Source organism: Perca flavescens, chromosome 8 (genome assembly GCF_004354835.1).
Source record: "Perca flavescens isolate YP-PL-M2 chromosome 8, PFLA_1.0, whole genome shotgun sequence".
Classification (NCBI taxonomy): Eukaryota; Metazoa; Chordata; class Actinopteri; order Perciformes; family Percidae; genus Perca; species Perca flavescens.
This window is the reverse complement of record NC_041338.1, coordinates 3,971,030-3,984,649: the sequence shown is the minus strand read 5'-3', so window position 1 is coordinate 3,984,649 and position 13,620 is coordinate 3,971,030. Positions and strand designations below refer to the sequence as shown.

The window sequence follows — 13,620 nt, the reverse complement described above, 5'->3', positions numbered from 1 at the left end:
GTTCATTTAAAAAGCCTCTCATGTCGTCGGGTGACATTTAAGCACCAGACACTTTCCAAGATGAACCATAAAGCTGAATTGCTCTGTGTTGCTGCCCTTTTGGTGACCTCTTTGATGGGGTGACCCTGTGTGCAATAACTTCAGAAAGTTAACAATTATAGTTGAAACTCAGCTTCTTTGCTGCTGCCTTCAGTGTACTGCTGTATTTGTTAAGCTTGCTTGGCAGTGGCCTTCTTAAGAGGAATTGACTTATACTCTGGCTTTTCATAACAATATCACTTTTTTCTTTTTCTGTCCGCTCAGCCTTCATGCTCGCCTTATTAGTTTTTTTTTCTTTTTTTTTTATAATGCATAATTGTATAGTGCGCTATTTGTCAGACAAAGGTTGTGTGCTGTATTAGTCTATATCCACGTCGTTGATACTGAATAACCATTGAACTGTGGGTAAAAAAAAAAAAGATGTATATAAGTGATGCAATTATTCAAAGTTATTCTGGCATTCAAATATACTTAGGCTGCAACTAACAATCATTTTCATAATAGATTAACCCGGCTTTGGGTAAGCGGTGGAAAATAGATGGATGTTTAATTGTTTAGTCTATAAAATGTCATAAAACAAATGCCCATCACATGATTACTGAAAAGATTTATTGATTTATGATTGGAATTGATGCTGAATAGTTTTCTCGTATAACTAATATCTTTTTATCACTAAATGATATCTCTGTTTTTATGCAGATAGAGGCTTACAAAAAATTCCACACTCAAGAAGGGATCACACTTCAGTGTGTAATGTGTGTGTGTTTGTGTGTGTTTAGGAAATGACCCATGAGGAGAGGTCACTGATTAAAGATCTTGACAAGTGTGACTTTGGAGAGATCCATGCCATGCATAAAGCCAAGGTGGAGGCCAGGAAAAACATGACCAAGGAGGAGAAACTGGTAGGGTTCAGGCTTTTTTTTTTTTTCTGAGCATGTATATGTTGTTGTCTTCATAACTACTCTTCTTCTTGTGCCTGTCTAAAGAAGGTCAGCATGGATAATTTAGGTTCTGGATAATTATTATGTGTTTTTGTTATGTGTTGCCTCCGGGCAGGGGCAGAGCTACTGTAGAAGGGGGGGGCCAGTCCATTAGGCTAGAGTGCTGTCAATCCGACAATTGTGATTTCTGTTGAATCAGAGCAGGGTCACTTGGCTGCCTGTTCTGCCAATCTTGTCCAGGCCTTGTCACATGACCAATTAATGATTCCATGATGACTATCCAGAATTCTGATACCATGGAACTAGCACTGGAATTTTCTTCCTTTTTTTTTTTTTTTTTTTTTTTAAGTGGAAATGAATAATAAATGTGATGTGTTTTATTTATCAGAATTACATTGTGTTGTTTTATCTAATATTTCCTATATTTCTACGCAGATTTTCTATGCTGTATTTTTATAAAATACCCCTCCCCCCTGACTGATTATTGGTCCCTCCCCTGTGCCACCCCACTTGAAATCCTGGAATCGCCCCTTCCTCCAGGATGCTGAGGCAGGCAGGACAGATTGTAGCCGATCCCTCTCACCCCAGTTGAATCTCTTCCCTCTGGCAGGAGGCTGTGGCCCCTTTTAGGACCAAAACCTCACGCCACAAAAACTCTTTTCTTCCCCTCTGCAGTCAGCCTTTTTAACAAGGCCCCGGACTCCCACTGACATTGACTTTTTATCCGGCCACCCGTAGACCCAACCTTCATCCTGGACTATACTGTACACCTGCCCATTGCACGTATTTTTTGCATTCTGCACTAGGGCTGCAACAACGAATCGATAAAATCGATAAAATAAAAAAGTTGGCAATGAATTTAATTATCGATTCGTTGCGTCGCACAACTATTACGCCACCTAGTCGCGGAGATAAAAAAAAAAAATTGAGTTGAGCGGAGCAGCGCGGAGCGAAAGAAAAGAAAAAAGAGCAGAGCGGCGGTAGAGGAAATACGGAGAGAGACAGGAGAGACCCGTAACGTTGTTCTGAAACACTCGGCGGAGGCAGAGAAATCAGTACGACCTAAGTCATCCAAGGTGTTTCACACTAAATAAATCAAAAACGTGTTAATTGCAAGATAAGCAAAAGCGGCATGGCACTGGCGCACCACGGTGATGAGTCGGCATGTAAAAGTAAACCTGTTGGAGTCCTTGATGAGGAGGAAGGGAGTTCAACAGCAGGGTAAAGTCACTACTAAGGCTGAGCAATTTTATCGATTCTGCAATATAAATCAATATTTTTCCCCCCAAGAAAGTATCGATTTTTATGCCGCGAGTATCGATACATAAGTCCCATTCAAATCCCCCGTGTTTACCCCCGTTCACGTTGCAGGAAGAGCGATTTGGTCAGCCAGCCGCTAGTGGCGCTGTAGAGCAGCCAACGTCAACTGGCGGCCCGCTGCCAAAGCTTTTAGTTCGGCCCGCAGAATAATCATGATTTCACAAAATGTAAAGAGGAAAAAATGCGTTCTGTTATTTATCATTTCAAGCGTTTAGAGCAAAAACCCAGCCCCCTGTATTTACATCTCTATTCACATGCCGGGATTCTGTAGCCTACAGCGATGCCCGAGCTCCACACACACGGCTGAGCCGAGATGTGTGTGCGTTAAAACACACACACACTGCTGACTGCTGTGCCGTGTGTGTGTGTGTGTGTGTGTGTGTGTGTGTGTGTGTGTGTGTGTGTGTGTGTGTGTGTGTGTGTGTGTGTGTGTGTGTGTGTGTGTGTGTGTGTGTGTGTGTGTGTGTGTGTGTGTGTGTGTGTGTGTGTGTTAAAGGTTAAAACACGCAGCACCTGACTGGGAACGATACAGAGTTACCAACTGCCGCTGGGGCAGATGAACTCACGCTGGTCTCTTTTCTGTAAATAGGCTACAATTAAACCTTTGTGAGTAGAAAGTCAATACTTATCAATGCACTCACCTGTGTAGACCGGCATAAACATGTAGAAAGCGATATTTCAATCTGCTCAGTCCACCGCGCTGTTTTACGCAAACACAGCTCTACTCTGCAAATAGCGAATTTTTACAAACAAGCTAAAACAAAAGCTGTCGGTTTGTAGTCTGTTTATCTTAGGTTGCTGGGAATCTGGAAATTTTGACAAATTCTTGTAAACCTCACTGCTGGCTGAACAAACCAAACTCTCCGCTAGATCTAGCTCGAGCGGACAATCTGGAGCTACTTAATATGCACGTGAATGACGCGATCGTTATGTTCAGTGATGATGATGGTTGTATTATTTTGCAACAACATCGTTTCATTGCAAATGATGCATACATGACGAGTGCATAGCCTGCTTATCAATCATTCATCATTAAAGCTGGGCTTTTGGCTTTTGGCTTTTCCACGTCAACTTTTCGCTTCAGCGTCTTTGACAGTGACATGTTTACCTGACAACAGCCTTTCTTTCTGCAAGCATTTTCCACCAATCAGGATGCTGCATACTACAATAATGTGTCCATAATCACAGACTTTAACCATCACTCCTCAGTGAACTGCATCCTAGTCTGAGATATTAGGGAGTTTCCATGTTTTTTAGGAGTTTGCTCACACTAATACATGTTAAAAAAATAGTAGCATTAATTCAGTAAGAAAGTGAAAAATTCGAACAAGAATAGGCGTATTAGGTATAAATTTATTTTATTTTCTTTATTTGAAAGTCCGGCCGCCAGAGTGCTTAGAAAAATTCTGAAAAAAATGTAGTTTATGATCCCTGCTGTAGACTCTCTGTCCAGTCAAAGACATATATTGTGTAATTGATGTTTTCAGTTCAATTAATTCAATCCAAGTATATGGAACACTCAAAAGATGTCACCAAAATCACTCGTCCCCTTTAAATCTTTCAGAAAATGATGTAAGTGTATCGAAATATATCCAATCGTATCGTTGGCTGAATATCGTGATATATATCGTATCGTGAGCTGAATATCTTGTATCGTGAGATTAGTGTATCGCTACAGCCCTAGTCACTACACTATCCTACTTGTGGGGGGTGTAAGTACTCGGGCCTGGTGCCCGATTTCTGGCATATGACTATTTTAGAAAAATAAATAAATTAAAAAGTCCACATGGGATTTGTTTTGATACGTTGGATTTAACCATACTGTCTATGGATTTAACCAATCATCGAACTTCCACCAACCAATAAAATGACTTCCACCAACCAATGAAACGAGTTCTAGCCAATCAGATGCAAAGTAGGGCGGGTCTTTGCCGAAATGTCAGAGTGCAGTGCCGGTGTGGTCTCTGTGGTAACGCGGCTAATAAAAATGGAGGCAAAGTTTATCAAACTTGGAGCATCTAGATACAGGCAACTTTAGTTGAGAAAGTAGTTAAAGCAAATGGCGCTGGGCATGAATCGAGGACAAGAAGAAAAGGGTGGAGACGGGAAGTCGTTTAGCACTTGGTGTCTCAAATTGAGGGAGCCGGGTGCTGCTTCTGCAGCGTATGTTTTGGACGTCAGTAGCGGTAAGACAGAGCTTGCTAGTCATTAGATGCTAATCACAAAGCTTCGGTCCGTGCACTCTGTCATACGAGTACGTTACCGGCAGCGACCGCTACCGTTAAGACTGCGACTGTGCCTTTACTGACCGACCGTGATACAAACTATACGTGTGTGCACGTTCACAGCGGAACATGATTTGTAAAAGCTATCTCAAGCCCAAACTGCCTTGACAAAGCTGTCTGTTTGGAGTCAGCATGGCAGGTATTTAAACATAACGGCCTTGTCCCAGAGTCTAGACGTCTAGCTATAGGAAAAGATAAACAATGCAACGTTTTTAATAACTGTAAATAAAGCAGCTAATATCAACATGGACAAAATCATGAATGTACTAATTTGCTTTTTTGATGATGACCTGGCCAAAGTAGTACATTTTAGTTTTCACAATGATTCATAGGATTATGATATTATTGCAATATGTAAATCCACATTGACTCTTTATTTAACATATGGTTGGAAGAAGTAAAAATTTATCCAAAACTTTTTAGTCTTTAAAAATTATGACTTTTATTATTGTGTAATGTCAGAAGGACTTTAACTGTTTTGCCAGTCAAATTAACTTTAATGAGTGCATATTGAAATATTACACAGTTGGTTGGCAAAAAAATACTTCTCAAAATGCATTAGATTGATGCTTTAAAATATGGAATATTTAAAATTTTCTTTCGGGGGAGCATGCCCCCGGACCCCCCTAGAGAGGTAATATCCTTCTCACTTTTTTCACCCCTGACCTGTTTTCATGCCTGATTAATGCTTTTTTTTTTATTTATATTTTTTTTATCCGATTCATCGATTAATCGGAAAAATAATCGATTATTAAAATAATTGTTAGTTGCAGCTCTATTCTGCACTTAATCTATTCATTTTTTTTTTCTTCTTATGTTAAACTGCTGTTTTGTATATTTATTTGTTTATTTCATATTAATGTTCAGTATGTGTGTTGTGTATGTATGCACCAACCACCAAGGCAAATTCCTTGTAAGTACTTACTTGGCAATAAACCTGATTCTGATTGTAATTTTTTTTTTATTTCATTTTTGTTGTAGGTTTTGAAAGAGGCCAACCAGAAGATAGTGGATGAGTTTGGCTACTGCCTGCTGGATCACCACAAAGAGCGCATCGGCAACTTTAAGATTGAGCCTCCCGGGCTGTTCCGGGGTAGAGGCGAGCATCCCAAACAGGGCATGCTGAAGAAAAGGATCCAACCAGAGGATGTCATCATCAACTGCAGCAGGTAAGAATGGGCCAAAGGGAACACTGTCACACATACAGAAATGTGTGACAGTGTAGCAATGCATAAGTAAAGGCTGGTCGGACGAAAAGCAGGATTTACTAAAACTCCACCACCCTAGCTGCTAAAAGCCCAGTTGTCACACCTCTCGGTGTGACCTTCTAGCTGGGAGACCTCGATGCACAAAGTGTTTAGAAGCTGTCAACCATAGGGAAATCATTTCAAAATGAACATCACCATTTATCTTACCATGCAACAACGCATTTCCATATTGACAGCTGCACAGGCAATTGTAATACACTGCTACAGATGGTGCACTGTTTGAATATTTTTGACAAAATGAATGTTTTCTCTAGGGAGCCTCAGAAATATGGTAAAGCAGTACATCACTCAGGAATTAGTTATACATCACATATTCAATCTCAGTAGCCTGGCGTGCTGAGAAAGTTTGTACTGTAATTCATCTGACATAGACGGAGATTACAACTGAGGCATCCATTCCTGGTACTGTTGTCATACATTTATGTTTAGAAGGCTTGGGCCTTTGTAGGATGCTGCAGCTTGTACTCCAATGCTGTGACTGCTGCTGCGAACCGGGTGAACGATAAACTACTTAAATAAGAAAGGAGTTGGCCTACACGCTACGTTGAAAATCATCTTTTCACTATTATATAGCATTTTTCAGGTTCATACTTGTATTTTGTGTTTGTACTAGGACATGTTTACATGCTTTAATGTGTAAAAAATAATAAATAATTGCAATTACAAATATAATTGTCATTTTTAGTTAAATTTAAAAATATGTATATTACTTTTTTAAACAAATTAAAGTTTTGAATGAATTCCAGGATATATCTTTTGGTTATATCAATGTAATGTGATGGATTATGTAGGGCTGAAACGATTCCTCGAATAATTTGATTACAAAAAATCCTCAAAGCAAAATTCTTTGCCTCGAAGCTTCGTTAAATCAATGTAATTAAGGTTGTACGGCTCACTGTGTTTCGGCATGGAGGATTATTACTAGTGCAAAGAGGTTGCCGCTTCTGTGGACACGGGGTGGCAGTAGCTCAGTCCGTAGGGACTTGGGCTGGGAACCAGAGGGTCGCTGGTTCAAGTCCCAGTACGGACCAAACTACAGAGTGTGGATTGGTAGCTGGAGAGATGCCAGTTCACCTCCTGGGCACTGCCAGGTGCTCTTGAGCAAGGCACCGTACCCCAACCGCTCAGGGCGCTGGTCCAGCACTGGCAGCCGACTCACTCTGACATCTCTCCATTTGTGCATGAATAGGTCCTGAGCATGTCTGTGTGTATTTCAGGCCTGTGTGTAGTGATTTCTAACTCCCCGCTGGGGATCAATAAACAATATAATTATAATTATTAAGACTGACGGCCCATATTACAAATGAAGGAAGACTAAGAAGAGACAGGTGAGCAAAACAACAGAAAGTTTGGGATCATTTTAAGATGCAAACATGCTGCTACATCATCTCAGTAGAAAACATCCAGTGTACTCATCCATTCCACGGAGCGAACCCGATACAAGGTAGGCTAACCAACATTTTCTGCTCTCGTCCACCGCGCTGTTTTACACAACTAGCCTACGGCATGCTACTCTGCAAATAGCCATGTTTTACCAACAAGCTAAAACGAAAGCTGTCGGTTTATTAGTTTGCTACTAATATTTGGAAAATTAGCTGCTGCCGGAGACAAACCGGCTTCTCCCCCCAGCATGGCCACTTAATATGTACGTGAATGACGTCATCATGCCGGTGATGTCTGCATTCTTTATTCTTTCTCCTCACTGTGTATTAGGCTTCTGAAAATGTGTCATTTGGGCCACCAAAAATGTGCTATTGTAATGTATTTTTTTTTTTTAAGGGTCTTGGAATTTGTCAATAAAATGTTTTCCTTTTTTTTTTTTTTTTTTAGTAAACCGCAATAATAAATATTTACTATTGCTATTACTCGATTAATCAATAGAATAATCAATAGAATATTTGATTACTAAAATAATGGATAGCTGCAGCCCTACGATGATGTAATAATACAAATACACAGCCTATGAAGTAAACCACGCCTCCTTTATTATAAAAAAAAATTATACATATAACTATACCATTACCTTCTATCTCACGTTATGGCTCCGTAGCAGCTGTTTTTATAAAAATAGTCTAACGATTGTGTCAAAACCACGCAACTTTCTGTCTCATAGTAGAGAAATTACCGTATAGTCAGGAGAAGCTTGCAGGCAATCTGGGGGGACGTGGAGGCATACAGTCAAAATGACAAAATAATTTATCACAATACTTAATACTTACTAACCAAAAGTTGCTCCTGCTCCTAAGCTCATGGACAGCTCCTACTCACACTCTCCGTATTTGCAAGATTGGGAATGATTGAGATTTCTCTTGGCACAGCTACCAGAAGACTTCCAACTTTCAGACAGGTTGCTCACGTCACATCTACGTCTTCAAGCTCAGTTGGAGGCTGCGCAGTAATGGTCAGCCATCACCGGAAAAGTGCTTCTAATTGACTTCGCTGGTCTCCGTGGAGGTCTACGGCGTCGATTTGTCCATTTCTTTAACTGTCTATGGTATAGACTCAAGTGCCAACAACTAACAATTGAAATAATAATAATAAAGATATAGTTTGACCAATAATCACTTATATAATTACAATTTTACAAAACGGCCTTAAGACCTGAGCTAATGTTGGCAATTAATTGCAGTTAAACAAAATAACCGCAATTATGTAAAATAATTGACAATTAGACAATTATGCAATAATTGTTTCAGACCTAGCTGAAGCTACTGCAACGTTAAATTGTAATGGAACGAAGCAGCACTTTCATCCGTCGAAAAATCGCAGATAAAGGCTTCTAAACCAAATACTACCCAATTGGACCTGTTTCAACACTAATGTCACCAGAAATTGGGGAGAATTTAACAACACTGGCAGCCAAGATGACAGCTTTTACTGCTGTTAGCATGTTAGCACCGCAGTAGCTTAAAAAAAAAAAACACTCCTGCCTGGCTGGAGCAGTTGACCGATCATAGAAGTCTGACTTAGAGTTGAGTAAGACTTTACCGAGAGTAGAAAAAACAGTTGAAACCGGAGTGTTCAGAACCGTTACGTTTTAGTTCACAAGGATTTCTCTGCAATAAGTTTCGCTAATTATTTAAAGTTTTGGCCATGTTTAACATGAAAACCCGACATTATAACGTAGATATGACAGAAAATACAAAAGCATAACATGTCCACATTAAAAATAAAACCTGAAAGTAGCGCAAGGAAACAATGCCTGTGGGATTTTAAGTTTCTGTCTGTGGTTCACAATTGCCATGGGGTGCAACCTACGTCCGGTCTGTTTTAAAAAAGTAACATTAATTACACCATAACACTTTTTGACTATACAAATGATCAAAAATAGCATGATTACGTTGAAAAGCTATCCTCAATTATTTGTCTCAAACGTATCTTTACCATACCATGTGATATGCTACTACAGTGCACAACAAACAAATAATACAGATGACCGTTTAATATTGAGGAATTCACATTTTAGACCCTGCTGAGTATCCCTGTAACAATTTGGCCACAATTAAGCACATTGACCGGTCCAGCCATATACTAGGCTTCAACCTAGCCTTGTTTTTTCGTTGACAGAGAATCCAGTGTCCCCGCGCCGCCTGCTGGTCACCGCTGGAAGGAGGTTCGACATGACAACTCTGTGACATGGCTGGCCAGCTGGACTGAGAACATCCAGGGCGCCATTAAATACATCATGCTCAATGCCAACTCAAAACTCAAGGTAGCCTGCTAGTCTGCTGCAAACAGGCAAGAAATGCTCCTACATGTGTATACAGTGGGGGAAATAAGTATTTGACCCCTTGCTGATTTTGCAGGTTTGCCCACTTACAAAGAATGCAAAAATCTACAATTTTAATCATATGTACATTCTAACAGTGAAAGACAGAATCCCAAAGAAAATTACAGAAAATCACATCATATGAATTTATTAAAATTGATAACCATCTGATGAGGAAAAACAAGTATTTGACCCCCTGGACAAACAGCATGTTAATATTTTGTAGAAAAGCCATTATTGGCCAGCACAGATGTCAAACGGTTTTTATAGTTGGTGACAAGGTTTGTGCACATTTCGGCAGGGATGTTGGCCCACCTCCCTGCAGACAGCCTCCAAATCATTCAGGTTCCGAGGTTGTCGCCTGGCAACTCAATTTTAAGCTCCCTCCAAAGATTTTCAATCGGTTCAGGTCTGGAGACTGGCTAGGCCACTCCAGAACCTTGATGTGCTTCTTCTTCAGCCACTCTTTTGTTGCTTTGGCGGTGTGCTTAGGGTCGTTGTCGTGCTGAAACACCCATCCTCGACCCATCTTCAGCTCTCTCACTGAGGGAAGGAGATGTCGGTCCAGAATTCCACGATACATGGCCCCGTCCATCCTCCCCTCAATACGATGGAGTTGTCCCGTCCCTTTGGCTGAAAAGCACCCCCAAAGCATGATGTTGCCACCACCATGCTTGACGGTGGGGATGGTGTTCTTTGGGTTGTACTCTGTGTTCTTTGCCCTCCAAACACGACGAGTTGAGTTGAGGCCAAAAAGTTCTATTTTGGTCTCATCTGACCACATCACCTTCTTCCAGGCCTCTTCTGAGTCGTCCAGGTGGTGAATGGCGAACTTCATGCGGGCCTGTACATGTTTCTTCTTGAGCAGGGGGACCTTGCGTGCGCTGCAGGATTTCAATCCATGACGGCGTAGTGTGTTACCAACCGTTTCTTTTGTAACTGTGGTCCCAGCTGCCTTCAGTTGATTCATCAGTTCCCCCCTTGTGGTTTTGGGATGATTCCTCACCGTTCGCATGATCAGGGACACCCCACGAGGCAAGATCTTGTGTGGAGGCCCAGACCGAGGGATGTTGGCGGTGGTGTGGGGCTTCTTCCATTTCCTGATAACTGCACCGACAGTTGATCTTTTCTCTCCAAGTTGCTTTCCGATTCTCTTGTAGCCCATCCCAGCCTTGTGCAGATCAACAATCTTGTCCCTGATGTCCGTAGAAAGCTCTTTGGTCTTGCCCATGGTGGTGATGTTGGATGCTGGTTGTTTGGGTGTTGACAGGTGTCTTTTATACAGGTAACGAGGTGAGGCAGGTGTATTTGATGTAGATAATTGGTTCGGATTGGGGCTGTGTCTTAAAGAAAGACTAACTGGCTTGTAGAAGCCAGAATACTTGCTGTTTGTCCAGGGGGTCAAATACTTGTTTTTCCTCATCAGATGGTTATCAATTTTAATAAATTCATATGATGTGATTTTCTGTAATTTTCTTTGGGATTCTGTCTTTCACTGTTAGAATGTACATATGATTAAAATTGTAGATTTTTGCATTCTTTGTAAGTGGGCAAACCTGCAAAATCAGCAAGGGGTCAAATACTTATTTCCCCCACTGTATAAGAGACATTCATCACAACCAGTACAGGGCTAAAAATTTAACTTTTTAATTAAAGCAGTTTATAGTTTTAGTTTGGGGACAGGCAGGCACAGTCAGTTTTTGGTTGTGGCTTTACAAAACTCAAATTTGATTCAACACTTTTAAGAGTTAATAAATAAACTCACCCAACCTTCCTGCAAGCACCTGAATGCACCACCAGTCAAGTGTCGCCATAGCAGCCTCTGTACTCAACTGCTTGCCTCTTAACAAAAGTGTAAGTTTGACAAAAATGACGGATGTCATGTTATTCACCAGAATGGATTATGTATCTTACGTATGGCAAGTTTTCCAGGTCCTTTCATGCCGCAATCGGACGGAGCGCGGTTGCAAAGTGTGAGGCGTGCTGCCTTTTTTGTCCGTCCCCCCCCCGATCAGACCAGTTGCATCTTTTTGTTATCCTTGCTAGGCAACCATCAAATCACCCGTCCTCGGGCCAGCCAGTTTTTTGCTGCTAAGTTAAATTATGTTTAATGTGCCTTTTTTTTCCTTTCAAGTTTAAGTTTTTTTTCAACTTGATGCATTCAGGGCGCTCCTGCAAAAAAACGTGAGGCACCCAGCAACGCAAAAGAAGTAAGCGAAGCGCTTCACTCTCTTTAAAAACAGTTACAAATACCTACCCCAGGGTGCTGAAACGCACTCTGTCTGATCGGGGCACTAGTTGATTTCTTTTTTTTTTTTCATACCACACTGACATGAGTGGAGACAAGTCCCTGACTGAAAGCTAGAAAACCCCTCATTCATCAATTAAAACGTTATAATCTACCGTGGAAAATAGTTAATGGCCTGTCATCTCGAAAGCAGCTTGTTCCCTTATAGGTCCTGAGGCTGTTGACCAGAACTTTGATTCTGATGTTAGATCTGTATAGTATAACTACAAGCACCAAGCATGCATCCTTGTTCTGGTCAATAAAGCCTGTTTAGGAGATTTTTATTTCAGTCCTAATATTTTTTTGTTTCTAAAATATTAAAATCCCATTATGGTTTTGTTTGGAGAGTAAATGGGAAATGTGAGTTATGCATGTTGAAAGAGACGTGTACGATGCCTTGTCGTTCTTTTCCTTTTCTCATTTCCCTTTTGCTCTCCTCTATTTACTCACTCGTCCTTTCCATCTTTCATGTGTAAAGGTTAAATTATTCCACCGTTGGTCTGCGCGCGTTCACCGATTGTGGTTTTAATTGTCTTGGTCCCAACTATAACAGCCTGCATTCATGTCATGATAACCATTTTGAAAAATGTTTGTTGATGAGAGGCTTTTCAAACAGAATTCCTTCATGTTGTCATTTTGTTTCTTTAGTTCGTTTCATGTTTGCTTTTCTCCTCTTTCCTCTCTCTGCTGTTCCCCTATTGTTATCCCTCCTCACGGTCTCCCTTTCTTCACTTTTCCCCCTCCTGCTCACTGTTGCTTTCGCTTTGTCCACACCTCTCTTCCTCCATTGTTCCCTCCTTTCATCCTACAAAGGGAGAGAAGGACTGGGAGAAATACGAGGTTGCTCGGAAGCTGAAGTCATGCGTGGACGACATCCGCAACCAGTACAACCAGGATCTGAAATCTAAAGAGATGGGCACGCGACAAAGAGCTGTGGCCCTCTACTTCATAGACAAGGTCTGGTTCTGAGCCATTGCTCAAAGGAAAAACCAAGTTTTACAATGTTTACACACCAATGCTCGAAATAAACTGCTGTGAATTCCACAGATTCTCCTTAGTGCTTAGGTTTGAAACAAAGAGCCATATGAACATATTGGAAATCATTTCAATCAATCATTTCTGTCTTCTCACATAGCTGGATCCAAGATCTTTTGCAATGAGATAAATGGATTGTATGTAGCCATTTTCTTCCAGCGACCCCAAGCTAATTATCTTGGTCTGCATTGAGTGAAATGATAGATTGAGTGTGTGATTGTTTTTGGCTCATGCCAAAGGCTATTTAAATTCAGATTCTTTCTCGTTGTGTTTACTATGCAGCTCTTTGTTTCTATTTCATGTTGTGTGTATGTATTTGATAGTCTGATTGGCTCTGTGAATGGGCGGTACGGTGACAACGGTGCTTGGAGAGTATGTGTGGCTTTGATGTGCATTCATCTCTGTGTCCTCTGACCCAAAAAAGCTGGCACTGAGGGCTGGTAATGAGAAGGAGGAGGGAGAGACGGCAGACACGGTTGGTTGCTGCTCGCTACGTGTGGAGCACATCACCCTCCATGAGAAACTGGAGGGCAATGAGTGTGTTGTGGAGTTCGACTTCCTGGGTAAAGACTCCATTCGCTACTACAACAAGGTCCCCGTCATCAGAAAGGTAAAGGAACAAAAAGCGCACAAAAGCACGCCCGCACTAGAGTTGGGTACCGAGGACCAAGTCGCA

General features: G+C 41.2%; 1 protein-coding gene across 1 annotated transcript in view; it reads left to right on the top strand.

The window, feature by feature from the left end:
* zgc:173742 (DNA topoisomerase I, mitochondrial) overlaps window positions 1-13,620 on the top strand; it is a 51,660-nt gene that overhangs the window by 13,969 nt on the left and 24,071 nt on the right. The window contains exons 10-14 of the mRNA XM_028585617.1: window positions 819-941; window positions 5,567-5,754; window positions 9,421-9,565; window positions 12,723-12,866; window positions 13,369-13,554. Of these exons, the coding sequence (XP_028441418.1) occupies window positions 819-941; window positions 5,567-5,754; window positions 9,421-9,565; window positions 12,723-12,866; window positions 13,369-13,554 (786 nt within the window). The remainder of the gene's footprint in view (window positions 1-818; window positions 942-5,566; window positions 5,755-9,420; window positions 9,566-12,722; window positions 12,867-13,368; window positions 13,555-13,620) is intronic.